At 45.6% G+C, this 27,944-nt stretch overlaps 1 protein-coding gene across 3 annotated transcripts; it reads right to left on the reverse strand.

Moving 5' to 3' along the window:
• Positions 1-153: 153 nt before the first annotated feature.
• Positions 154-27,866, reverse strand: TMEM45B (transmembrane protein 45B). 3 transcript variants are annotated; one of them, XM_027531318.1, is made up of 6 exons: positions 27,590-27,735; positions 5,934-6,129; positions 5,259-5,465; positions 4,126-4,310; positions 3,532-3,677; positions 154-2,509 (listed from the first exon to the last, which is right to left on the reverse strand). In XM_027531318.1, the coding sequence occupies exons 2-6, from the start codon at positions 6,112-6,114 to the stop codon at positions 2,398-2,400; spliced, it is 831 nt and encodes a 276-aa protein (XP_027387119.1). In that variant the 5' UTR covers positions 6,115-6,129; positions 27,590-27,735; the 3' UTR covers positions 154-2,397. The 3 variants fall into 3 exon arrangements, with proteins under 3 accessions (XP_027387119.1, XP_027387118.1, XP_027387120.1); XM_027531317.1 differs by lacking the exon at positions 27,590-27,735 and adding an exon at positions 27,736-27,866 and having other exon boundaries at positions 1,980-2,509; XM_027531319.1 differs by lacking the exon at positions 27,590-27,735 and adding an exon at positions 7,720-7,788 and having other exon boundaries at positions 1,980-2,509.
• Positions 27,867-27,944: the final 78 nt, after the last annotated feature.

Genomic DNA, 27,944 nt, shown 5'->3' on the forward strand with positions numbered 1-27,944 from the left:
GGAGGTTGGTGATGGGGAGAGGTGGAGCCTGCAGGGAGGTAAAACAGCCTTTGAGCTGAGTGGAGGAGGGTGCGTCTGCACAGTGTCACTCCCTGCAGCACGTTGCACATGGAAACCCCGGGTCCTGGTTTCTGGGTGAGAAAGAGGCAGTAATTTGAGGAATCCTGGCTCTGGTATTTATTGCCGGTTAAAATAAACCCCTTCTGAATTTACTTAACAAGTGATTTAATGATGTTTCCAGCCTCAACCCTCACCCCCACTTTATTTGCTAAAGTCACCTGACTCTGACCGTCTCCCTGGTGCCCACAGACATTTACATCCTAGCAGACAGGTTTTTTTCAGAACCCTGGTAATGTGTGACCTGGTGCTACCTGCCCAGCCTGTCTGTGGGTCCCCAGGGTGGCAGCCCCTCCACCCCCCAGGCTGCTCGAGTGCCACTGCCAGCACAGGCACCAGCTGTGGCTGCTTCCGGGCAGACCTCAGGGGTCTTACAGAGACATGGGAACTATTGTGGGGGTTTGGGGGGAACAAATTCAGAAGAATTTGGTTCAGAGGCTGGTGTAAGTATTCAGACCACGTATCTGAGACTAGATTTGGTGCAGGGCATCATGATGGGTTTGTACTTCATCACACACACCTCCCTGAAGGTGTCTCAACCTGTGCTGTGCAGGGGGCGTGAAAACAAGTTTTAACATTTGTGTCTGACCCTCAACACCTCGATCCCTCACTTTGGAGAAAATGCTGCAATTCCCTAAAGTGTTTTGTCCCCTCCTGGTGAAAGGAAGACTGGGACTAGGTTCTTCCTTCTCATCTCCAGTCCCTGAGGAAAGAACATGTTTTACATTAATTACCAGTAATAGAACTTGGTTCATTCAGGACTTGCCCAGTGAACGTTTGGGCTCATACTTAGCAGGCAGACCAAAGTGATTCCTGAAAGGGGACCCACAGGTTCTTTTCTCAGAATTCAGTCAGTGTAGCTCGTTCTTAATCCCGGAGGTGTGACTTCAGCCCTAAGCTGCTGGCTCACCCTGGGAGGTTCGTTGCCTGTCACATAAGTAGAGCATTGCTTCCACAGAGCATCCGGCTTCACACAAATGACCTCTGCTGGCTTGGTGTGCAGTGTGGAGGATGCAGGACAGAGGAGCTGGCCTCTGAGTCTTGCTGAGGACTGGCTTAGGGACTTAGTGACTTTGTGGCCTCAGGCTACTCCTGTTCCGTGAAGGGCCCCATGTTCTTGAGTGCAGGCATTGGTGAGACCCTCACGAGACTGAGTGCATTTCAAGGTCTGGGAAACCCTGTACGAATGAGTGGCACTGTGGGGCCACACGGCCTTTCACATCTGTCCTAACCCACTCTTACAGAGCCTGATTAACTCCACGTTTCCTTCACTGCAGAGTTCGTCCCTGGATTCTCACTGCCTTGGGTGTGCTTTTCTATAGGGCACCCCCACCCGCCTTCTCCCCTCCGTGTCCTGGGGACACCAGTCACCCTGCATGGAACTGCTTATGGCGCTCCCTTTAGGCTGAATTCCATGCTGGACACATATTTTATAATCCTTAACAACCATTGCTGTGCTGGTGCAAAGTAAATCTTTAATAAGTATTTGTTGAAGGAAGTTTAAAAAAGAACAAAAGATCCAGAACTAAGACTTGCATATCCAGAGTTTGTTACTCATTCAAGATTCACATTCTTTGCAGGATTTGCAGGATTCTTATCCTTGGCTTTCAGCTATGTTGAAATTCAAAGCCTCCCTTGACCTGACATTTTTCTCTGCCTCATTATGGAGCTCTCTCAGAACCCTGTCATTAGGTACTTCTGAGGAATAAGAACATCTGAGTTCAGTCCTAAGCTGGACCAGACTGGCTTCCTGGTTAAGTACAAAGTCACTTTGGCCCAACTTCATTGTTTATCAGCAGTGAGTGGTATTGCAGTCCTGTGGAGTATTAGGATTAGTTAGGAAATGCTTAACAAGTAATACCTAAAGTACCAAAGCTTGTGGATTATTTTACTTAGAAAAATTAGAATTCTCTCTCTAAAGGTTCTGTCATTGACGTGATTTCTGATAGGAAAGTACCTGCCGCATTTGAGAGAAACGGTGCTAAATTATCAAAACAGTAAATTCTTCTGGATTTGTATCCTGAATTCATCCGGGTGGTCACTTCCTGTTCTGAAACTTTCAGTCTGATTTCTCCTTGTTCTGAGACGCACATGAAGGTTGACTTCATTTTTCTCGACAGGATAGCACACCCATACAGACCTTAGTTGGTTAAGCAAGATGGTGGGACCCTGGGAGCAGATCACGGTGAGGGCGGCGGTGGAGGCAGGGAGCCGGCCCGCTGATCGCTGGCTGAGCACCTTTAGGACACACCACCCTCCACTGCTGACTGGGAGCTGCCCCTACTCCTCATCTGAGCCACTCAGGAGGGCCTTCCGGTATGTGTGATCCGACCTCAGCTTCTGAATCCCAATGACTTCCCTGTCTTCCGGCCTCTTCACCCGCGTCAAGAAGCTGTAACGGGGACAGCAAGGGCAGATGGGTGAGCCCCCAAGTTGACTTACTCCCTCACCCAGGGGTGCAGAGGCATTCACCGGCTCTCAGAGCATTCTTTCTCTTTCAAATACTACCTTTCTGACCACATAGACAGAACTCTGGTAGATGAAGGGCCTCAGGGTCAGTAGTACTTACAGGTTAGTGTTGTAATTGAGACTGGACGTAGGTCTCCCCCGACCCCCAGTTTATCATTTCACAGACCGTGCAGTAGAACTAAAAGGAACCACAGCCTGCTTGCCTGCTGTTTAATGTGTGTGCAGCTCTCTGGGTGAAGCATCTGTGCATTGGGTAGGGAAATCAGGAGCCAGGAGAGAATGAGGCATCTCTGACAACACAGAACTGGTAGGACCAGCTGCATGGTGGTTAGACTTGGGCTCTGCCGTTTACTCCTGGGGTGACCTTGGCCCAGTTACCCACTCTTGCAAAGCCTTGGTTTCCCCAGCTACAAACATCACGTGCATCCTTCACAGGGGAAGCATGGAGCCAGGGGATTTATATACTAAGTGTAACCACAGTGCCAGGGCACAGGCAGTGCCTGGCACTCAGAGCTGCTCTCATGACCTGGAGACCAGTGCTGTAGTGAACACCTGCTGTTGTGTCTCACCTGAGAGTCACGTGTGCCTGGATCCAGCGCTTAGGTCATGGGCTCCGAGTGAACCAGGACAGAGTCCTGATGCAGAGCTACTCCTGTCAAACCTCTGGCCTGAAACCCACCAGAACTGCCTTCAAAAGCTGGGTCTGTCGGATCTCTGTGACCAGACAGGTCCTTTGTTTTCTCAGATTTCATCACCCTCGTGTGCAGGCACAGAGTACCTTGCACAGAAGTAGGTATATGCCTGGTCCTCATCAAGTGGTGGGTGTTTGCACTGCTCAGTTAGGAGAGGTGGTCACTGGAGGTAAGAAAAGTGTGGGGTGATACATTTCCAGGACAGGGCTCGTTAGGAGGACACATGTGACACGAGTTGCCTCCTAGGACCTACCAGTAAACCAGCGAGTAGCTGGCAGCCAAGATGCAGAGTGCGGCCAGGTAGTGCCAGCAGAAGCACATGGTGACGAACATGATGTTGTCGTGACTGTTCTGGTCCCATTCAGGGCCTCCAAAAGGCGGGAACAGCACAAACCCAATCTGGTGGATAAAACAGGGGAGCCAGCCTTGCCGTTAGTTGGGCCCATGAAGCCCCCAAGCCCGCCAGAGTGTTTGCAGTTACTCAAACAGCTCACACCCCACCCCTCTGCTTGTGTCGAGCAGCCTCTGTGCAGGGAATTGCTCTCAGCTCTGGGTTCAGTGTGGCCTTGCTTAAAGTTTCAGGGCCCACGTTGCAGATGAGCAGTTTAGCAAGGAGAGTCTGATGACGGTGTTAGCAGCTCTGCTGGGAAGGTTGGTCAGGGACAACCTCAGCCTGCTCACTTGTTTGTGCATCAGCAGGTTGTGGCTGGCTAAGGTCACACAGGTCATGGGCGGCAGAGAAGCGGGCCCCGAGCCCCTTTGCGTGGTGCGTCAGTGCTGCCCCTCCCGGCCTGCTCAGCACACCTGCTTCATCCTGCCTCGCACCAGGTGAGGGGCATGGGTTTACCTGCCAGAACCAGGTGCCCTGCAGGAGGAGGAGGCTGGTGCGGAAGAGTTCCAGCACGATGTTGTCCCGAAGGACTACTTCCACGGCGAGGCTGAGGGCGCCTCCAAATACAGTGTACAGCAGCAGGGAGTGGATGTGCTGGTCCAGCGGCGGCCGGTCTCGCACGTGGTAATAGAAGAGGAAGCCTGCGTGGAGCAGAGACCGTCAGGCCCAAGCGGCCCCTCCTGGCCTCAGCCTCGTTGGGAAACGTCTGCGTGAAAGCTGGACCTTCTAGCACTCAGGAAGCCAGTTCACGTAACGCTCGGGGGCAACTCTGATGCGGGGGTCGTGTGTGTAAGTGTGTAAGCAGCACAGGATGAATCTTAGCATCTCTTCACCGAGATGGTAGGGTACAACACAGGACAGTGAGACGTTGCCGATGTGTGACAAGTCGTGTGTGTATACCTGAAATTCAGTTTTACCCTCGTTCAGCCTTTATTCAGTTCTTCCTGCAGTACAGAAGCAGATGATGGGGTTGGATCACGACATGCTTGCGCTTTCCCAGTTAACATGAGTTACACTAGGAACTGTGTCCTGGCTGCTGGTGGGCCTTCTGATGGGGCCAGACAGTAACTGCGCTGCATCAGGGTGAGGTGCAGAGCCCTTCTCCCCTAACCAGAGGGTTACCTCCTTGCCTGATGGTGTGTGGAGGAGCCGCACAGGCGGGCAGGAGGAGTCTGTGCCTAGTGTGCTAAGTTGCTCAGTCATGTCCAACTCTGTGACCCCATGGACTGTAGCCTGCCAGGCTCCTCCATCCATGGGATTCTCCAGGCAAGAATACTGGAGTGGGTTGTCATTCCCTTCTCCAGGGGATCTTCCTGACCCAGGGATTGAACCTGTGTCCTTTGCATCTCCTGCATTAGCCGCCCGGTTCTTTACCACTGACACCACCTGACTTCGGCTAAAAATCCCATACTTTCCTGTACTGCTTTATGGAGTCTCTCATCTGTACCATCCAGGGCACAGGATCAGGTCCTGTGTAGGGTTTTCAAGTTCAGAGAGTGGGATTTTCTGGGGAAAGTAACTAAGTTTGCAATATTTCTGATCTGTTGTGCTCCAGTCCCTTTAAATCTCCATCCATACCACCTTGTTACCTTCATTGAAGGCAGCCAGAGCCATAACCAGTCTGTCCAGCCCCAGGGGGACATGGGTGATGAGATAGGTCAGCATGTCCATGATGCCTGAGACTGCGAAGAACAGGTACATGGTGCTGTGCTGCCAGTTCATGAGTTTTACCCAGTGGTCCTCGTGGTACAGGTGGAGGTGGGGCCCGTCAGGAACAAACTGCTCTACCAGGATCCCTGCAGGGAAACGAGAATGGAGGTCAGGGACTGGAGAACCGCTCCAGGACCAACAGACGGCCGAGTGACCCCCAGGGACAGGTGGGGATGGCCACGACCCTGTGGACCCACATCACTGCCTCGGATGCCACTGTTTCCATGAAAGGTATTTGCCAAGGAATCTGCAGACACGTTCCTGTGTTGTTCCTTAGAGGGACAAAGAGCAATAGGAATGCAGCCACACAACTGTAGTCCGTGGGGTCACAAAAGGGTCAGATACAACTTAGCAACTAGACAGCAAAGGCGCTATCGACCATCAGCCTACCAAAGCTTGATACCCAGTGGATGCGGTGGTAGGATAGTTGGTGCCCAACTGAAAATTCTCCGTTACCCTACCGGTGGAGACCGTTGTTACACGGGGGCCAGGAGATGGTTTGCGTGTTCTGGGTTTGATGAGAATTCCCTGAGTCAGATGACCCCCAACCTTACCGATGACTGCAAATAAAGTTCTGATTGCGGCTTCGATGATCTCGAGACGCTGGTAATGATGGGTCAGTTGGTTGCTCTTCTCCTTTTGATAAAAGTACTTCAGTGGGTATTTCAGCGACCACCACAGTCCAACTATCAAGAAGAAGCTCCCGGGGAGCGCGTGGCCCTTGAAGTTCGCCATCAAGTCCCAGGACACCTAAGCAGTAAGGAGACACCTGTTAGGCGGCTGAATGAAAACATAAATGGTTGTTTCTGTAGGAAACATGATCCATGACTGAGGCTTCCGAGTTGTAAGCTGTATTAAGAAAGAGCCCCTCCTCATAGAACAAACCTGTGTTATGTCACTAAAGTCTTATCTGTTCAGTGAGTTAACAAGCCCAGAATACACTAGCTCTGAGGCTTTTTTTTTTTTTAAGCGAAACTGTTGGTTGCCCAGTCATGTCTGACTCTTTGCAATCCCACGGACTACAGACTGCCAGGCTCCTCTGTCTGTGGGATTTCCCAGGCAAAAATACTGGGTGGGTAGCTGTTCCCTTCTCCAGGGGATCTTCCCAAACCAGGGATCAAACCTGGGTCTCCTGTAATGCAGGCAAATTCTTTACCATCTGAGTCACCAGGGAAGTCCAAGGCTTTAAAAGAATGGGTAAAATAAAAGGGTCGGGGGGACTTCCCTGGTGGTCCAGTGGCAGACCCCCGACCGCCCAGTGCAAGGGCTCAGGTTCCGTCCCTGGTCAGGGAACTAGATCCCACATGCTGCTGCTAAGAGTTTGCGTGCCGCATCTAGAAAATCAGTACTGCAATTAAGATCCGGTACAGCTACATTTTTTTTTTTTTTTTTTTTAAGTAGAAGGGAGGGAACAGGATGGGTAAATACGTCTTGATCTTCGAATAGAAAAGCCTGCCTAAACATAAGGGTAAAAGAGGGACTTCAAAAAGAGAAAGTGACCTGCATAAGCATCTTACATATAAAACAATCAGAAGGCAAACTGTTCAGGAAGACGTCTGCAGGAGCTGTGATAAATGGATATTCCACTACGGAGCTGTTACATATTAGTAAGGAAAAGACCACAGAGGAATGGGCAAAAGACACGAATGAGAATGCTAATTGATAATCTCACTGTAAAGATGTTCTGTTGAAAATACTGTTTTTTTCACCTAATCTGAAAAATTAAGGGTTTTTACGTACCCCTCTTGAGTATAAGGTCATTCGAATCTGGTAAAATGACAAAGCCTGTCATTCAGCCAGAGATATGCGGAGAGCTTTATCTCAACTGTTCTGTGACTCACTTCTAGGGTTTTCCCTGTTAAATTCCTGGTTGGCCTGCTGCTCACCCAGCTGGGACTTTGACCGCAGGCTAGCAAAGCTGTGCATTTATTTCCCCTGCTCACTGCCCAGTATTCATTCCCACGTTTAGCCTGTGAAGCCAAACATTTCTCAGCCTGCCCCCATCACCATCATGAGCTGTGTCTGTCCAGGTAGCCGAAGTGACTTGTTTTCATGGCCAGCACCACCTTATTTGAAAGTCACGGACTGAGGGGGACTTCCCTTGCAAACCGGTGATTAATATTTTGCTTGGAGTTTGACCCCTGGTCAGAGAGCTAGGCTCCCACATGCTATGCGGCCAAAAAACTAAAACAGAAACAGTATTGTAACAAATTCAATAAAAGCTTTAAAAAAAAAAAAAATGGTCCGCATTAAAAAGAAATCTTAGTAAGTCATGTGGACTGAGTGAGGGGGACCCCATTAGGATGCAGTCAAAAGGCCACAGTCTCCCACCATTCTTACCTGAAGATCTGAATCATTTCTTAATAAATGCTGCTGTTGAGAGTCTAGCTGAGCTCCTCCATAGCATCACTGCCTCAGCACCTTCTGTGTGGCAGGTGGCCTGCAGGGGCTTTGAACTGACACTACTCTCTCGTGAGCAGGCCCTTGAAACAGCTGCTGAGTCACAGTGATAAAAAAATCTGACGTCCCAGGGCTTTCCCCACAGTGTACCCCTTGGATGAGAAGCCTGCAAAGCGTACCCAAGCCCTGCTCTTTTTGGTCTGAGTTGACCAGTTTGGCTTCCCTGGGAACCCTGAAGCAGTCCATCTGCGGACCCTAGTAAGGGCCTGTGTCTGCAGTCCTGCCCCCCTGCCTTCAGCCTGCTGCCCACAATGTGCTCTTCCAGGTCCTGTGGGTAACCAGTTTTTCTATTTCAGTTCTGTTGTAGGCTTTTGTCAAACTGAGGCTCACCATGTGACATTCCAGGACCTTATTTAACAAGTACCTCAACAGTCACCACAGCTTAACCATTTATTGTCTACCTTGGCCAATTTCCAGTTCCTTGAAATAGATGGTTTTGGTAACTTTGTCTAGTGGTATGCTTACTGTGGAGTGGGAGTGGGGCAGGGGCTGCAGAAAGGAATTGCCTATCTATGCCATAACTGGAAGGCCCCCTTCTCATTCTTTATTAATCCTCCACTGGAAAACATTTTTCAAAATTTCCATTTTCATGTAATGTTTAACCCTGTCCTCCAGATCAAGCCAGTGACACTCCTTTGCTTTCCTAATCAGGGTGCAGAAAGCCAGCTTTGCAAATCCTTGCCCTTCCCCATTTTTCTGAAAAGCAGAACCCTAAATGGGAACAGTTCTTGTCTGCTTGAGTGGCGCCCAACCAGTTTGTCCAGCCTCGCCCTTCCCATCTACCTGTTTAAAAATCCACACCAGTGGATCCTAAGACCTGCACCTTGTCTGGAGAAACCAGTTTTAACTTCCCGTGTACTTCTTGGAAGGCCGAGTATCCTGATTTGACAGAGGAGAGGCGCAGGGGAAATTCCATTAACAAATCAGTAAATTATTGCCAACAAAGACCCACTGTATATAGCATAGGGACCTCTGCTCAATATTATGTAACAACCTAAATGGGAAAAGAATTTGAAAAAGAATAGGACATGTGTATACATAACTGAATCACTTTGCTGTATACCTGAAGCAATCACTATGCTCCAATATCAAAAAATTGAAAAAGCACAAATTGATAAGTTGTTGTTTACTCGTCCAGTCACATCCAACTCTTTTTGCAACTACATGGACTACAGCCCACCAGCCTCCTCTGTCCATTTGATTTCCCAGGTGGGAATACTGGAGTGGGCTGCCATTTACTTCTCCAGGGGATTTCCCAACCTGAGATTGAACACACGTCTCCTGCATTGGCAGGCAGATTGGTTACCACTGATCCACCTGGGAAGCCCAATAGGTTATTAGGTTAGCTACATTATAGATTGTCTAGAGAGATAAGATGGGTCCGGTCTGGAAAAAGAGGAAATGAAGTAATTTCAAACAGAACAGTAAAAATGTAGACTTCCAATAATTTGTACAATACTATTCAGATAGACTAAGTCCTTGAAAAGTCTAGCTTAAAAAAAAAATTCTGAAATATTAAATAGAAACACTTAAGGGGTGAGGGTCCTTGAATACACAGAATCCTGTAAAATACTTCAATCTAAGGAAAGGCTACAGATAAGAAAACATTAGAAAGTGGTTCCATAAAGACGGGCTTCCCGGATAAGCTCAGTTGGTAAAGAATTAATGCGGGAGACCTGGGTTCAATCCCTGGGTTGGGAAGATCCCCTGGAGGAGGGAAAGGCTACCCACTCCAGTATTCTGGCCTGGAGAATTCCATGGACTCTATAGTTCTTGGGGTGGCAAAAAGGTGGACATGACTGAGCAACTTTCACTTTCCACAAAGACAAATTCCCTTGCTTTTAATATGTTTATTCTCTTTTGGTATCACACGAGATAAAATGGGAGTATGAAGGGAGGGTTAAATGTTTTGAAGGACAGTAGCTTTGAGTTAGAGCTGGAAATCAAGAAAGCTAGAGGTTTGGGCAACTGTTCATGCTGAGATCACTGGAAAAGGAACATTAAGGCTTCATGTCTTTCCTTAGACTCCTAGTTTTTAACCATCTCCCTCAATCTGTATTCTTTCTTTTTCATTGAAGGTAATTGAAATGTAAGACAAGGTAGAAGTTGTCAAAATAAGAAAAGGAGGTGAGAGTGGGGAAGAGTCGGGAGCAAGGAAAGGAGAGTCCTAGGAGGCGGGGCAGTGGTGCAGAGGAAAGGAGAAGCCAGGGCTGGCGCCACTTGCCTGTCGTTAATGCAGTGCCTTTTAAAACAAATCCAGTGTTTCCCTCTATTGTAGATGGGGAAAGTAGGAATTGTGAAGGAAAGGGTGTATGGAGGTGAGTGAGAGGATCAGAAAAAGAAACAGGAAAAATGAATTTCATTTTCTTTCTCAAGTGTTTCATTTTCTTTCTCAAAATTAGCAGAATCAAGGACTTGGCATCCACAGCAAGGGGAGCATTAAAGCCAATTTCCTCAAATTTGTGATGACAGGATATAGATGCATAGACTACCAGCTGTTACAGCCTGGACCTCTGCTTCACCATGGGATAGTCTTCACTGTGGAATGTTATGTGACCACTGTCAAGAATGAATTAGTGTTGGCTTTCCATGAGGTTCTGTTGGTGGAGACACGAAAGATGGAAAAGACCACTTATAATACGATCTTATTTTATGTAGCAGTGAACGTCAAATTATGGAAGATAATTTGAGGGTATATCATGCTGTTTATTAAGCATTTCTGGCTGTCCCCTGGACACATGGTATGGTTGCTTTATTATTTTGCATATCTAGTTATCCCTGCTATTTGTTGAAAAGATTCTTCTTTCCCCCATTGAATTGTCTTGGTGCCCTTGTCTCCTTTTTTTTCTTGAAAATGTATTCATCAATCTTCAGCAGAGGGGTTTGCCTACAGTAACATCAAACTGTGCTGAAGAAGGGTAATTTCGTTACTGTGACACATATATTAACTTTTAATACAGTGTACAGTGTTTTGACAATAAAGGGAGGACTCCAGCCTGAGGGAAAGAGGAGGAAGGTTACAGAGGGAAGTATCACCGAAGCTTACTTGAAAAACAAATATTGCATATAGTGTGGGTACAAAGGCTGAGAGGTGGTTGCAGCCAGGCATCCCTGCAGCTGGGTGATGTTGCCCAGCACGCTGTCTGTGCCCTACCATCACTACTGTCTTTAACAAAAAGACCAGATGTTATTCTCTTCCATGGGGTATGTATGTGAGGGCGGTGGGTGGAGGGATGCATTAAGTCTTGAAATTGTCTCTATTGGGAATGGAAAAAAACAGTGGACTCAAAAGTCAAAGACCTTGGCTGAGTCCCCTAAACTCACTGCTCAGTACGCCTCCTTCTAATAAGGGACCTTAACGTCTACCTCACAGGGATCTTGTGAGAATGAATTGAAAATGTCTCGGAGTTAACTAGAACAAGTGTGTAATAAGTGTCAGCTTTGTCTCTTCCATGGTCCTCTAATTCCCATTCCCACATTCAATGAGGGAGAAACCTAGTCCTCTCTCAGAACCAACAAGGCTCCTGTCCTTTGCTTTGAGTGGCTGACCCGGAGGTGGGGAAGTCACTGTGAACCTTCATGTCACCTTGGAGATGGCAGTGGTTGGGTGTTTTTTTTTTAAATGGGAACAGGGGATGTGTTTGGTCAGTCAGGAATAGGTTATGGGAAGAAGATAGCGTATTCTTTTACCGCAGAGCATGATTTTTATACTTTCTGAATCTGTCCTTCCTTGGAGAAACACTCATGATTTCTGGTCTGTGTTTACTTTGGAATAGAACCAACTGTGCCTGACTCAGTTTTCTGTCACTTTGCTGACACGGCTCCTTGTTTAACCACTCCTGTGAGCTTCTTAAGTAATAGAGTGCAGAAGAATCGCAGGGTGTGGTATTGGAAGTTCCAACAGGCTAGTGGGACTGTGGCTTAGTCCTGAACTTCAGGCAAGGTGTATCCCTACTCTGTGCTAGCCTAAGAGACTTCAAGCACCTCTGGAGTCCATCACTTGTCTTCAGAATTTGACAGTTACTATGCCTTTGTTATTTTCTCTGTGAGATGGGTTCTTAAAACAGCATGGTCAAAAGGAGTAAGACCAGAATGAATCTGAACCTTTTTCTGGCATGAATTCAGTATGATATGGAACAAAATTACCATGAACAAGAGCTCAGTTAGGGACTTCCCTGGGGGTCTGGTGGTTAAGAATCTGCCTTCCAGTGCAGGGGACATGGGTTCTATCCCTGATAAGGGAGCTAAGATCCTACATGCATGAACAACTAAGCCTGTGAGCCACAACTGCTGAGCCTGCACGCTCTGGAGCCCAAGTGCCATAACTTGAGAAGCCCATCTGCCACAGTGAAGAGTCAGTACAGCTAAAAAACAACAACAAAAATGAGATTAGTTACCTCCCAGCTCCATTTAATTCCTCAACAAAAGATGATCTCATTCCTCCTTGTTTTTTTCTCCTTAACATGCACCTATGAAATGCACCTATGAAATACAAGACTTGATGCATAAGAAAGGATCCCTACTAGCAAGGGGTCTATAATCTAGCAGGGAACTAGATACTTGTGAAAGTTGAACGTCATGAGGTATCCTGACAGTGATTGCTTGGGGACATAGAGTAACTCTCAATGTCCCCAAGAATTTGAGAAGGCTCCACAGAAGGGATGGCATTGGAGCTGGACGTTTCTTGATTGCCTCTTCAAACTGTCATGAAAATCAGGTGGTACTGGGATCTTGTCTTAAGGGCTGAAGAACGACCTGGGCTAAGTTCCATTATTTTTGAAGCTCTAATAAAGAACTTAAGCCTCTGAGACAGAAGACCTGGGTCCAAATTTTGCTGTGCACTTACTCCATGATCTTGAGTAAGATACATAAGCTCTCAGGATCAGAATTTCATTGTTTGAAAAGAAATGGAATATCTCCTGCTGCTACCAAGTCCAAGCTTGCTCTGCTCACCACACGATAGGCCAATGAATTGGAGACAAGGTGTTGAGGCAAGGAATACAACTTTATTTGGAGAGCCAGGAGATTGAAAAGATGCAGACTATTGTCTCAAAATAGCCATCTTGTCCAGGTTTGGATGGTAGGTTCTTTTATAGATCAGAGATGGGGGGAAGTGAGGAAACAAAGAAAAAAGACCATTTATCTTGCAAACATCTCCTAAATGGTAAGCCTCAGGCAGAGAATGTGCTAATTTCTCCCTTTCTGCCATCTATGGTGGACAGAGTCCTGAACCGAGGCACTTTTAACAGTCAGGCAGAGGGGCAGGATTCTCGGAGGCAGGCCATTATGCATGATTATGACAACAAAAGCAGTGAAAAGCAGGTCAAATAAACAGTTCCAACCTGGAGTTAGAATTTATTTTTCCCTGAAACAATTTCCCACTGTCCAAGTTCATTCGAAAGTCTTATGGAAAAGGGGGCAATGACTCTTCTAATTGCTACGTCAGATGGATCTTTTTCAGAGTGTCCACCCCCAGTGCCAGCGTCCCAAATGTTGAGACTTGTCTCCTTTGTTCCCCTTGAAAGTCCCTACTTTATTCCTATAGACTTGGAAATATTGAACTTCAAACCCAGGAGGCAGCATTTTAAGTTAAAGAATTGTGCTTTTCTAGTATGGGAAGATGCAAGAGTCAGGGCTCATTTAAATTGTTTCCTTGATAGCGTGTCAGCTATCTGGGGCCTGTGGTCCTGTATTCCTCAGGGTTCACCATAGGGAGTGGCCTCAGCTGATGATCACCAGATTGCAGGTGTTCTGCTTCCTTGGGGCTCGCTGGCTCATGTTGGAGGGCTGCAACTGCTGATTGCACTTCTCAGGTCTTTCTCTCTTGGTTAAGAATTTGACCAATATTTGGGAGACATTTCATGATCAACTTTTATCCCATGGTGCTGGAAGACTCATTCCAGTTCAGGCAAAAATTCTTGATATGCCATTCCAGTTGCTAAATTTTGGACTAGGCCCCATCAATAATTAAAGATTCTCTGGATTCTCTCTAATTATAGTCCAGAAGACATTTTCCCTTGCTGCTTCTTCCCATACCTAGAATCACACTACTGCAATTATTTTATGTTATAAATATGACCTATTTTCTCAAGATGTTTAGCCATAGACATTTTGTTGGAGACCTGATTACACTTTGATTACTGTCAGAAACAACAATCTTATACGTTAGACAGGATGTAAGTAATATAGCTAGTATCATTGACAGTGACATAGTGCACAGGCAGACACAGTGCACACCAAAGGACAAATTCAAACAGTGATCAGTATAACTAATTGTAATCCAGCTGCAATAATTGAGCAACCAAAGAAAGCATAACTGATTTAATGAGCTGTTTGCAGTTTCACTGTACTGGTCACACATACTTTTGCATGGCTTAATCTTTGAGACAAGCATACGTTACTGGCAGGATCGACCAGGTAGAAAGGGGGAAAAGTAAATGTTTCAGTTCTGCTCACAAAAGGTAAAATTTACCAAGTTACTGTAAGTCATAATTAGTTTAAGGAGAAGGTTTTTCTTACACCTGGAAAATATAGATTTGAACCAGTAATTTTTAGATGGAAACCACAAAAATTATGACCATATTTACCAGTTCACTCAGTCCTAGGTAACTAATCCTTTTTGTTAACAGCTTTATGAAGCCATCAGGTTTCCCATTAGAATTCATCAATTTCTTACTCAGTTCAGCACTATGGTCAGAAAGTCAGAAACTTATATTTATGCAAAAGTCCTTTTTATAAATCTTGGAGGGGAGGTGTTTTTGCAAAGGCATCACAGTGAAACCATAACTGTCTATAATAACAAAAGACTTAAGAACTCATGTTTAAGCCTGATGATAGTGCAGTTGACAAAACAACCCAATTACTGTTGTGACATGCAACTGTTTCAGATAATAACTAGAACTATGATTGATAATATATTACCAGGACATATCAGAATTCCACATAGTATGTAGAATCCCTGTACCATTTACCACACTATATAACCTAAGAAGATGTATTACTCATTTGACAATACTTCCTATGTAATTTAATATACTAAGTGAACCCAGTTAGTTTAATATCTCCCTTTGGGGTGTTTTAGGGGCTCTTTGAAGCATCCCAAAGTTAGCTAGAGGTCCAAAGAACTTTATTAAAACTTGATTTGGGAAGTTTTGTCAAAAGTAACTTTAAAAAATTTAAAACACAATAGGGTCATAGGTCATTGTGAAACAATAGTTATTTACTTAGCCAAAGTAACAAAGATTTCAAAGGCAAATACAGAGCAAATCATGTAAAAGTAAAGAACTTAAAATTTGTTATAAATGTAGTTCAACATCATCAGAAAACTGATGAGCATGAGCAAGATTATTTCCTCAGTGTCACTTTCCACAAACTTTTCTGTAGCCATAACTTTCATTAGAGGTAAGGACAGAGGAGCCTGGTGGGCTGCAGTCCATGGGGTCCCTAAGAGTCAGAGTCGGACACGACTGAGTGACTTCACTTTCACTTTTCACTTTCATGCATTGGAGAAGGAAATGGCAGCCCACTCCATTGTTCTTGCCTGGAGAATCCCAGGGATGGGGGAGCATGGTGGGCTGCCATCTATGGGGTCACACAGAGTTGGACATGACTGAAGTGACTTAGCAGCAGCAGCAGTCACCTCTAAGTCAGACTTACTTCCTTTTTACTTAATAAAATGCAATTCCAATCTACATGCCTTCTTTACTGAAAACACACATCCTACTTTCCTTCAGCAACCATGAGCTGACCTTTATATTAGCATTCTGTAGATTGGTGAGCATAAATACCAGTGATAATTTCTAAAAGTATTTGCTTTCTTAGAGAACATCTCAAGATGGCACCAAACATTCATTAACAGTCAAAGGTATCTTTAGTTTCTGTATAAGGAAGCCCGTGTTCAGTAATGTTTCAGTATCTTACTTATTTTACTTGGGAGTGACCTAGCTGTTCAATAAACTTCCATCACCACATTCAAACACACAAATAGAGAGGCCTCACTTATCTCAAGATTTCAGCCCTGAGTCAGGTACAGCAATGTAAAACCGATCGGTTTACAAAAGAGGTTGTATTAAAATTGGGTTACTGCCACATGGAACAAGTCAAGCTCACCTGGTTAGACAGCTGAATATTTGCAGGAAGAGAATTTAGGATTTCTGATTACCTTGGACAAGCCAACTTCTAAATTACTTTACCCTCTATAAAACTGGCATTTTAAGAGACAACAAAGAGGAGGGTTCCTGAGAAGACCAAATGGGACATTTACAGCTCAAAGATGTAGGCAGGTTTCTCCTAGGATGACTAGGTTTCCCCTTTGTTTAATACCAAAGGGGAAAGAGGTGAAGGTAAGAGGAAAGACAGGCTGAATAGCCTGCCTTATGGTTCTGCCAGGAAAGTGGTGGCTAGGGGAGTAGGCTCAGTGTTTTACTTGAACCAGTATGTGCCAGATGGCACATGGAAATCTTGCTGTGGGGGAAGACACCCTGCTGGTAGCCTGGCCTGTTCTGTGACCCGCCTTATCCTGTCATGGGACCTTTCAAGTAGCGGGTGCCCTAATGGCTTTTAAGGCCTGACCCATGCCCACACAGTTTTAACTGTCCTGTTTCTCAGCTTAAAGGAGAAAGAGGAGAAGAGAGTCCTCACCCAACTGGGTGGTAGCTCCCGGGGCACAGTGGGCTGTGGGACCTTCAGAACATGCCAGAGTAAGCCTGGTCCAGAGTCCCTCAATTGCTTCCATAGCCACTTGCCTGTTTGCAGAGGCCTTGAGGAGAAAGAAATAAGAAGTGGGGGTGGGTGGGGGTGGGGGGGTGGGACACCTTAAAAGAAGCTCCAGCAGTTAGTACTAGATGTCTGCGTGTTGCCAGAACAACCAGAATAAACCAAAACGTAGCCACAAGAAAGCCACACTAATGTGACTTTTCAGTCCCATTAGACCTGTGGTCTTTGTCCAAAATGCCTTGTAAAGGGAGTTTTCCTTCATAGGCAGAGCTTCAAGCTGGAGCTGAAGCTCTCCACTGTCAAATTACTTGGGTCTCCTGTAGGGGAAATCAGAATTCAGAAATGGAATATTTCTTGCCATACAGTAAACAAGGATTTTACAATCATCAGTGAATCTGGCTCTCCAGTGTAAGCTTCTGAGCCCTCAGGGCATTCAGGGAGGAGGAGAATATCTGCGTGATCTCATAACCATTGGCTGCAGCCACTCCCTGCGGTGAGCATGGAGGAACTCAGGATGTGAAAACACAGGACACTGGCCCCACATAGCTGAGATGCATACGAAAGGAATGATTTCAGTGAGCCCAGACTCTTACATCTTCCCATACATAGAAAAGCACTAAATTCCTTAACTTGGGCTATCTGGTTTTCTTTAATTCACAGAATATTTTTGATGTTCAGACTACCTCCTTTTTGTTGCAAGCTTCTATTTAACCTGGCTTCTCCACTCACTCCTCGGAGCAGTTCTCTTGAGGGTCACTTGAATGCTGTTTCCTGGGCTTGAAGTCCTAAAAATTCCCATTGAATAAAACGTAACTCTCAACTTTCAGGTTGTGACTGTTTTTTAAGTCAACAGAAATGGATGCCTCAAGACCGAGGGAGCTCCTTGGTTTGTTATCAGTGTTTCTCTCTTTTGCAAAATGCTTCTAACTGTGAGACTGTATAATTATGAACCATTGAGGGGCCATTACTCTTCTGATCATAATGTATCTAATATATGCCCCAAAGAGTTTTGCTTCGGGATAGATGAAATACTTCCCATTTTTATAAGTTTGATGGCACCAAAACACAAAAGATGTAGGCAAATTCTTACACAAATGACACAAAGTCCAGTACTGATGCACAGATGAACCAATTTCCAACTCAGGTAAATAAATTTACCCTGAAAAACAACTGAACAAATTCCAGCTAGGCCACCTATCCCAACAAGAACCAGTTCCCCAAAGAACAGGTTCCAATTGAATTGGCTCCCAACTCAAATAAATCTTATCTTACAAAACAAATGGACCAGTTCTAGCTGAGGAACCATCCAGGAACAATTCCCCTCTCCAACAGGGTGGAAGGAAAAAGTGAAATGCTTAGTCACTTTGTCTGACTTTTTGTAACTCCATGGACTGTAGCCCACCAGGTTCCTCTGTCCATGGGATTCTCCAGGCAAGATTAGTAGAGTGGGTTGCCATTTCCTTCTCCATGAGATAGTCCCTGAGCACAGAGGAAACTACCCGTCCTTTGATGCAAAACTCATATATATCCCAGTTCCTCCCTTAGATGGCAGTTTCTCAGAGCCATCTGAAATGCTGTCTCTCAGCCTGTGGTCCTCATTTTGTCCCAGATAAAACTTAACTTGAAACTCTCACATTGTGTGTGTGTGTGTGTGTGTGTGTGTGTGTGTGTGTGTTTCCAACAGTTAAATCAATATAGTTTGGAAGAGGTAATTTCCATGGCCTTTCCTCGTTCTAAAATCCGTTTGTGAAACAAAAAATGAAAAGGGACTGTAACTGAGAAGCACTCTATGGGACCTTTCCCCATATCCTCTGCTTTAGCTCCTTTATGAATTCATTGTAAGGACTGATGTTGAAGCTGAAGCTGAAATACTTTGGCCATCCGATGCGAAGAACAGACTCATTGGAAAAGACCCTGATGCTGGGAAAGATTGAAGGCAGGAGGAGAAGGGGATGACAGATGATGAGATGGTTGGATGGCATCACCAACTCAATGGGACATGAGGTTGAGCAAGCTCTGAGAGTTGGTGATGGACAGGGAAGCCTGGCATGCTGCAGTCCATGGGGTCACAAAGAGTCGGACACGACTGAGAGCCTGAACTGAAGTACCCAGATGACAGTATTTGATGCACATTTCCTGAGTTGTTTTGCAGATGTACAAACCTCCCCTTCTCCAGCAAGTGGATGATGTTAACTACTTGATGACCATGAGCATATAGCCACAGACCTCCTGGAGCCTAAGGACTGATAGGTTAACTCCTGTGATATCGCCCTACTGCCTCACCATCAGCCAGTCAGAGAACTGTACACCTTTACTCTGCGACCCCCATCCCCACCCCCATGCGCCCAACCTGCCCTTTAAAGATGCTTTGCTGAAACTCTTTGGGGACTAAAGGCTTTTTAGGACTTGAGCCACCTCATCTCTTCACGTGGCCTAGCAATAAACCTTTCTCTGCTCCAAACTCTGACATTTCAGTTTGTTTGGCCTCACAGTGCTTTGGGCACAGAGAACTTACGTTAAAAGAATTTGAGCAGGTTGAGCCATGGTGAAGGAAGATGAAAGCTTACAGATGTCATCAACAGAGGGCCAGTTACCAGTTGCCACTTCAACATACTTAGAGTAAAAGGGGGATATCTGGACTTGAAAGATGGGTTATTTTTCAAGCAACAAGGGAAGAAAAGTTTAACATATTTCCCTACCCCACTTTCAGTGAAGTTGTCCAGCACTTTCTCAGTGAACAAGATGGCTGCCCAGCCTCCAGCTTCACTAGTGGCCCTTCTTGCTCTGGCAAGCTCTTCCTCCCATTTCCCATAGACAGGTTTTGAAAACACTTAGCTTCCCTCAAACTTGAGTTCAGCCAACTCCAGATAAACCTGTTCTCATTCTATTAATACTGAGGAGTGGAATGTTTCCTGCCATATCAGCTGCAAAAGATGTCCCAGTCATTGGTGATCACAGACCTCCAAGGTGAGCTGGTGAACCCAGAGGAAACTCAGGAAGGAGGGCCAACCAGGAGCTCCCAGGATGAGAAGGAGCTCAGAGAAGGAATGGGGGCTGGCTGAGGCAGAGATGTTTCCAAGGGAAAAAAAAACCAAAAAAAAAAACTGGCTACTTACTTGATGTTGATTAACTCTACTGAGATTTTACCACCTTGTCAAAGGTTAGGCTCGAAGTACCAGGTTGATCAAAAAGTTCACTCAGTTTTTACCACGTTACAGAAAAACACAAATGAACTTTTTGGCCAGCTTAATAGTAATGCGTATTCAAAACCTAAGCATTTGAAGAAGATGCAGCAATGACTAACTCCAGTGGGCAGAGAAAAAGGTATACAAGAAAGGAGGTGTAAAAAATCTTGGTTTATCACATGTCTGAGTTGTGAATATTTACATAGGCATAAAAATGTAAACCCTAAATGTTACTGTATCTGAAAATATTAGAATATGACTATAGAGACCATGCAAGAAAGGGAAGTGAATGTGAGGTAGAATTATGAGGGTTTAAGAGAGCTAAAACCTCATCCTTCCTATGACTGATTCATGTTGAGGTTTGACAGAAAACAACAAAATTCTGTAAAGCAATTATCCTTCAATTAAAAAATAAACCTCATCCTTCAAGGTAGGATGTCAGCAGATATTATCTAGAATGGTGGATAAAAAAAGAGCCAATATTTGCATGTTATTTGGGAATATGATAGAAAATATAAGAAAAACATAGCAAAAAGCATTGAAAGTGGAGAGGTAGCTTAGTACTGACTCCGCAAAAACCTTGTAGAACTTAACAGATGTTTGTGTATGTGTGTGTGTGCTCAGTCATATCCAACTCTGCAACCCCATGAACAGTAGCCCACCACACTCCTCTGTTCATGGAGTTTTCCAGGCAAGAATACTGAAGTGGGTTGTCACTTCCTTCTCCAGGGAATCTTCCTGACACAAGGATTAATCCACATCTCTTGTGGCACCTGCATTGGCAGGCAGATTCTTTAAAATTATAAGTTTTTATGGCCTTCTCTTTTTTTATCCTCATATTCTGATATTTCACAGTGTTATAAGTTGATGTTGGGCTTTTTTTGTTTGGTTTGGTCATTGTTCTAGGCACTTTAAAGACCTTTTCAATCTAAAAGTCATACTCTTCAGTTGTGGGTGGTTTTCTTCTGTTATATAATTCCTACTATTCTTTCTGAAACATATTAATTACTTAGATGTTGGATCTCTTGAATTCGAATTCTAATTTTCCTATCTTTTCTATTTTATTTGTTTTGACCAAAATGGGGAATAAAAAAAAAAAGTGATAGCCTCAAGAGGAGTGAGACAGAAAGCTGTTGGAATAAAATGAAGCAGCCTTTACCAAACTCCTCCAAATTCAGTTTTTTTCAAGTTGTAGTCCTGTGACCACCTGCATTCAGATTACCTGCAGTGCCCAGTTTATAGTTCAGATTCATAGACCCATCCCAGATCTAAATAATCAGCATTTCTCAGGGCCAGACTTGGAACCTACAATTTCAAAAAGTTCCCTAGATCCACTGTCTTGTTTATTGCTTTTTAGTTAACCAAACAATAAAAAGTAAATAAAATGAAAAACAACAGCAGATGTAGAAAACAGTCAGTGACCCATAAAGCACACTGTGGTAGACGCTGCTATTTGCTTTACCAGATATCCCTTCTTCCTTATTCACAGGGTCCTTATTTTACTGTATTGGCAACACATTCAACTAAAACACTACATTTTCTCAGGCTCCTTACAGTTTGGGATGGTTGTGTGGTATAATTTTTATAGCAGTGAGATGTAAGGGGTCTACTGGGTGGAGCTTCCTGGGAAGATCTTAATGTTACAGTAAGTCTCCTACATATGAACAAGTTCCGTTCTGAGTCTGTTTTGTCTTTTTTGTTTTGCCTGCACTGGGTCTTCATGACTGCGTTCAGGCTTTTCTCTAGTTGTGGCAAGCAGGGGCTACCTTCCAGCTGTCGTGTGCAGACTTCTTGTTGCAGAGCATGGCTCAAGGGCTCTAGAGTGCTGGTTTAGTAGTTGTGGCTCATGGGCTTAGTTGCTCCATGGCTTGTGGGATCTTGCCATATAAGGCATCGAACGAGTATCTTGCTAGGCAGATTCTTAACCACTGGATCACCAGGGAAGCCCTGACAGTGCGTTTGTAAGTCCAATTTGTTTGTAAATCCAACAAAGTTAGCCTAGGTACCCAATACAATTGGCTGTATAGTACTGTACTGTAATAGGTTTATAATACTTTTCACACAGATAATGTATAAAAAACATACACAAAAATAATGAAAATATTGTTAATCCTATAGTACAGTACCTTGTAGTGGGTACTGCTCTGGGAGTTGGTATGAGCTCCAGGAGTTGGTGATGGACAGGGAAGCCTGGCATGCTGCAGTCCATGGAGTCACAGAGAGTCAGACATGACTGAATGACTGAACTGAACTGAACAGTACCTTGAAATGTCAGTAGTACAGTACAACAGCAGGTACACAGGGGCTGGTATTGCCTAAACAGGCAAGAAGAGTTACTGACTGGAGGAAGGAGAGGAGGGGGGAGATGGTTGAGCTGAAGGATCATCAGCAACAGGATGGAGGGCAGGCTGCAGTTTCCCTCACACCTGATGGAGATGGAATTCATGTTCACATCTCTGAAAGTTCACAACTTGAAGGTTCATATCAGATCAGTTCAGATCAGTCACTCAGTCATGTCCGACTCTTTGCGACCCCATGAATCGCAGCATGCCAGGCCTCCCTGTCCACCACCAACTCCCGGAGTTCACCCAAACTCATGTCCATCGCGTCAGTGATGCCATCCAGCCATCTTATTCTCTGTTGTCCCCTTCTCCTCCTGCCCCCAATCCCTCCCAGCATCAGAGACTTTTCCAATGAGTCAACTCTTCACATGAGGTGGCCACAGTACTGGAGTTCCAGCTTTAGCATCATTCCTTCCAAAGAAATCCCAGGGCTGATCTCCTTCAGAATGGACTGCTTGGATCTCCTTGTAGTCCAAGGGACTCTCAAGAGTCTTCTCCAACACCACCGTTCAAAAGCATCAATTCTTCGGCACTCAGCCTTCTTCACAGTCCAACTCTAACATCCATACACGACCACAGGAAAAACCATAGCCTTGACTAGACGAACCTTTGTTGGCAAAGTAATGTCTCTGCTTTTGAATATGCTATCTAGGTTGGTCATAACTTTCCTTCCAAGGAGTAAGCGTCTTTTAATTTCATGGCTGCAGTCACCATCTGTAGTGATTTTGGAGCCCAGAAAAATAAAGTCTGACACTGTTTCCACTGTTTCCCCATCTATTTCCCATGAAGTGGTGGGACCAGATGCCATGATCTTAGTTTTCTGAATGTTGAGCTTTAAGCCAACTTTTTCACTCTCCACTTTCACTTTCATCAAGAGGCTTTTGAGTTCCTCCTCACTTTCTGCCATAAGGGTGGTGTCATCTGCATATCTGAGGTTATTGATATTTCTCCCGGCAATCTTGATTCCAGCTTGTGTTTCTTCCAGTCCAGCGTTTCTCATGATGTACTCTGCATATAAGTTAAATAAACAGGGTGACAATATACAGCCTTGACGAACTCCTTTTCCTATTTGGAACCAGTCTGTTGTTCCATGTCCAGTTCTAACTGTTGCTTCCTGACCTGCATACAAATTTCTCAAGAGGCAGATTAGGTGTTCTGGTATTCCCATCTCTTTCAGAATTTTCCAGTTTCTTGTGATGCACAGTCAAAGGCTTTGGCATAGTCAATAAAGCAGAAATAGATGTTTTTCTGGAACTCTCTTGCTATTTCCATGATCCAGTGGATGTTGGCAATTTGATCTCTGGCTCCTCTGCCTTTTCTAAAACCAGCTTGAACATCAGGAAGTTCACGGTTCACATATTGCTGAAGCCTGGCTTGGAGAATTTTGAGCATTACTTTACTAGCGTGTGAGATGAGTGCAATTGTGTGGTAGTTTGAGCATTCTTTGGCATTGCCTTTCTTTGGGATTGGAATGAAAACTGACCTTTTCCAGTCCTGTGGCCACTGCTGAGTTGTCCAAATTTGCTGGCATATTGAATGCAGCACTTTCAGAGCATCATCTTTCAGGATTTGGAATAGCTCAACTGGAATTCCATCACCTCCACTAGCTTTGTTCGTAGTGATGCTTTCTAAGGCCCACTTGACTTCACATTCCAGGATGTCTGGCTCTAGGTCAGTGATCACACCATGGTGATTATCTGGGTCGTGAAGATCTTTTTTGTACGTGGGGGCGTGGGGTAGCTCCTCCCGCCTGCCGCCCCTGGCCTTGGGCTTGGGGCATGGGGTATCTCCTCCCGGCCACCGCCCCTGACCTCGGACGCGGGGTAGCTCCTCTCTGCTGTTCCTGCGCCGTCGCAGTCTGGTACTCTCGGCTGCTGCCCCTGACCTCGGACGTGGGGTGGCTCCTCTCGCCTGCGCTTCGGCGTGCCCGGCGCAGCCACCTGCGCTACAGGAGACTTATTATATTATAAAAAAGGGACAGACTCAAGCGGTACATGCCTTCTGCCCTTCTTTCTATTAAGCACAGAAGAGCTGCCTATCCTCAGGTGAGGATGAAAGCATGATAAGAGTAGAATGAGCCTACTCTAGCGCTGGACTTTGAGCCTCCAGACATCTGGTGCTGAGAACAAACTCCTTATTTACTGAGCCCTCCATAGCAGGGTCTTCTGTGACTTGTAGCTACACATGACATCTCATACTTATTCAAAAGTGTGTTTGATATACTGTATATTGAACCCTTTTTTTTGGGGGGGAGGGGCTTTCGGCAGTGTGATAGGAATAACACAATAGGCCTGATAACTAAGATTCTTTCCCTCATGTAGTGTGGAATACAGTTAAAGTAGAAGAATCTACAGGTATCTGAGTCCAGGATTCAGAGGGGCTATGGTTTGCTGTCACAGACCTTAAAGCAACAGAGTCAATGGAAATAAACCACTCAATTTATGTAGGTAGGAAATTTTCAGGAGACCACATGTCAGAAATAGCAACTGTCTGGACACTGGGAGACCTAGGTTTTCTCTGTAATTCATTAGCAAAGTACATTTGGGGAAGCTTCATGGGGGTGTTTGTTTAATTTCCCCTGAATCCACTTTTCTTCTTTGAAAACAAGAAGATTGGTTTTAATAATCTTTAAGGCTATCCTCAGCTCTAAAATATTTTGTGATCACATTGAACAAAGATGGCTATGAAATGTATCCAAAAGAGTGTTTCTATATTTAGACTCTAAGAGTTCAAGTCAGAATATATTAAACAAAACACAAACCACCGCCCCCCCATCTAAACTAAACAAATTAAGCAACAAAGAACACATGACAAGGAGTTGTGGTGTCATAGAGGAATTTCTGGCTTGAGATCTGGCTTTGCCACATAGGCCTGGGACAGAAACTGTCTCTAAGTCTCAGTTTCTCATTTATGAAATAGGGCTGTAACTCTGACCTCCCTGGTGACTCAGTAGTAAAGAACCGGCCTGCCAATGGAGGAAATGTGGGTTCAATCCCTGGATGGGGAAGATCCCCTGGAAAGGAAATGGCAACCTACTCCAGTATTCTTGCCTGGGAAATCCCATGGATAGAGGAGCCTGGCGGGGTACCGTCCATGGGGTCACAAAAGAGTTGGACACGACTTAGTGGCTAAACAGCAACAACACTCTGACCTCACAATGCTGCTTATTAAGGAAAGTGCCCAGTACTCTGTAAAACCCCATTATGATTTGATACCAGGAAGATATGGATAATGGCTTAGACATCTCAATCCTTCCAGGGGAATACATGAGCGTGCTTTGATGTTTGCCATTTAATTCTTCACACAAGGTGGACAGATCTTTTGAGTCTCCTTCTTCTTTCTGTTGTGTACCTTGAGACCCATTTTATTTTTATGTAGGTGAACAGACAAGGGAAATAAAAACAGCTAAAATTGAAATCATATCTGTTTCTAACCCCAGGGGAGAAGGCTGGCTGGTTAAAAGGGAAGCTGGGTTCAAACAAAAGGTGGGAGTTACATCACTTATCTTTGGCTAATAATTGTCCATATTCAATATTGTATAGTACTGTGAATAATCTAGATACTGCTGTAAAACCTGTCTATAAAAACAAGTGTAGACTGGACATTTGTCTACAGATTTAGCCATTAGCTGATGACACAGTAGTGACTTCTGTTCTCTTACAGTCATAAACAGGTTTGCAATAACAGGAACTTTGGCTATGGGAGTGGCTCTATGTACAGGAAAATTGCCTTTATCCATTTTCAATGAGCAGATGCATTTGAGGGAAAGAGATAATCTTTTGATAACAGCCTACACAGATAGGCTGTTTGATAACATCCTATCTTTGATAGGCTACTACAGCTGTACTTTGACCAATGAGCATGGCAGCCAATGTTTCCTTGAAGGTGGTAGTGAGATAAGAAAGTGGAAGTTTTTCTTTCTTTTTATCCCCCTTTTCCCTCAGCCCTGGCCAAATCCCAACAGTTTTGAAATGCCCTGTGCTAAGATTAGGGAAGACACATTACCAAGGATATATTGGCAATATACTTTAAAAGTTACTGGTGAGATTCAGTAACTTCACCTAGCCCATCATAACCAACATCCCCAGTAGGGGCAGGAAGGAACCCATAGAATGTAAGGAAAATTGCAGAGTGTGAGATAAGCAAGTCAGGGTGATTCTGTTTCCACTGTGCATGGAAGAAGTGAGAGGAAATCTAAGTTCTTTGAAAAGAAAATTGAATGCTTGCCTCCTGTAGTACCAGAACAGATAATGCATAACCAGAAACCACGCCTTTTTCCTCAGCCTTTGTCAGGTGCCCTCCCTTGTAAAATTAATATGAGGGCTCTGTTGAATATGGCCCCTTGTAAAATTAAGGGGCCATATTCAACAGAGCCCTCATATTAATCCCACATCTTTCCCAGAGACTCTGGAACAGAGTGTAACTACATCATATCAAGCAGACAAGCTCTCAGTCATGAAGAGCAGGTGTCGGCCCCATAGCTCACAGTCTAGCATTTTTCTCCCCAACGGTGTTCAACGTGGAGCAAACCCCAGATAGTATTGAATGTGCTGCACATCGGGTTAAAAATAGGACACATTTCCTTTAACCATAAGCTATATCACCTATTAAAGTGAATGTAAAAATACAGGTAAAATCCATTTGTCACTTTATGAGCCAAGCAGAGCCATGGGTGGGGCGACCGTGCCAAGGGTCAGGGATGCGGGGAAAATGGCAGCCGCAGAGGGCCGTGGTGGAAGAGAACATGAAGGAAGGGGTCATTTCCACTACTTTTAGACAGGCGCCTGGCTAAAATTTTAAAATGATTTCTTTCAGAAAGTGACTGGTTTCCCCGTTGCTGCAACACAAACCCTTCTCACGTCTAGGGTTAGCTCCTGTCTCCAGGGGCTCTCCCTCGGGATCCAGACAGGAACACCTAAAACTTCTTCAAGCACCGCTAGCCTTCACCCTTTGCCCCTCACATCTCTTGGCCCACTAGCCTCTTCGTGGAAGCTAAATAATAGCTCCGGGGACAATATCTGTCAATCGCCTCTTGCTGTGAACCTCCAGGGTTCCTGGCCTAAGGGGGGATGTGGTCGGCACCCTCGTGGGGGTGGCACTGCCCAGTGAGGGTAGCGGTGGATGCGCCATGAGCCCCGGACGCAATGGACGCAATACAGCTCGGGTCTCCAGGAGGGACACCAGCCGTCCCCGCGGGAGTTTCCGATCCTGGGGCAGAACGGAGTCTGGGGCTTCACACTTGGAAGCTCGTCTCCCCGGGCGACAGGGTCGCCCTGCCAGGCTGGAGACGCAGCAATATTCACTCCAGGGCAGCCCGCCATCCGACACAGGTTCGGGGCGAGGTGGAGCCGCCAGTGCGCCATCTGCCAGCCACAAGGGGGCCCCGGATCAGCATTCCATCCCTGGGCCTCCAGTGCCTCCCTGTCCTCTCGAGTCGCGCCGCCTCCCCTGACCGAGCCCCCTTCCTTGGCCGCGCTCCGAGCCCTTTGCCCGTAGCCAGCGTCTCACCTGCACCGAGCACCTCCGGGCCGTCCGTCCGTCCGTAGCCTTGTTGCGCGCAGAGTGCAGCCACCACCCAGCAGGTTTGACGGCCCCTCCCTCTCAGCCAGGCCACCACCAACCAGCCCTCCCTGTCCCCGCTCCACCTCCCTCACCTGCCAGGTGCTGGGCCTCCCGTCTCAAAGCCCGCGCTGGTCTCCACGCCCCTGACCTTCCCGCCCGGTTTTCCCCAGACTCCAGACACTCCCTAAGGCGTGTGCTCCCACAGGGGCCGGGCCAGGTCACCTATGACTGGCTGTGACTAACCTTGACCTCCTATGATGCAAAGCAATTAGAGAGCCTGGAAGGGGACAGTGCAGGTAAA

This window comes from Bos indicus x Bos taurus, chromosome 29 (genome assembly GCF_003369695.1).
Source record: "Bos indicus x Bos taurus breed Angus x Brahman F1 hybrid chromosome 29, Bos_hybrid_MaternalHap_v2.0, whole genome shotgun sequence".
Taxonomy (NCBI): Eukaryota; Metazoa; Chordata; class Mammalia; order Artiodactyla; family Bovidae; genus Bos; species Bos indicus x Bos taurus.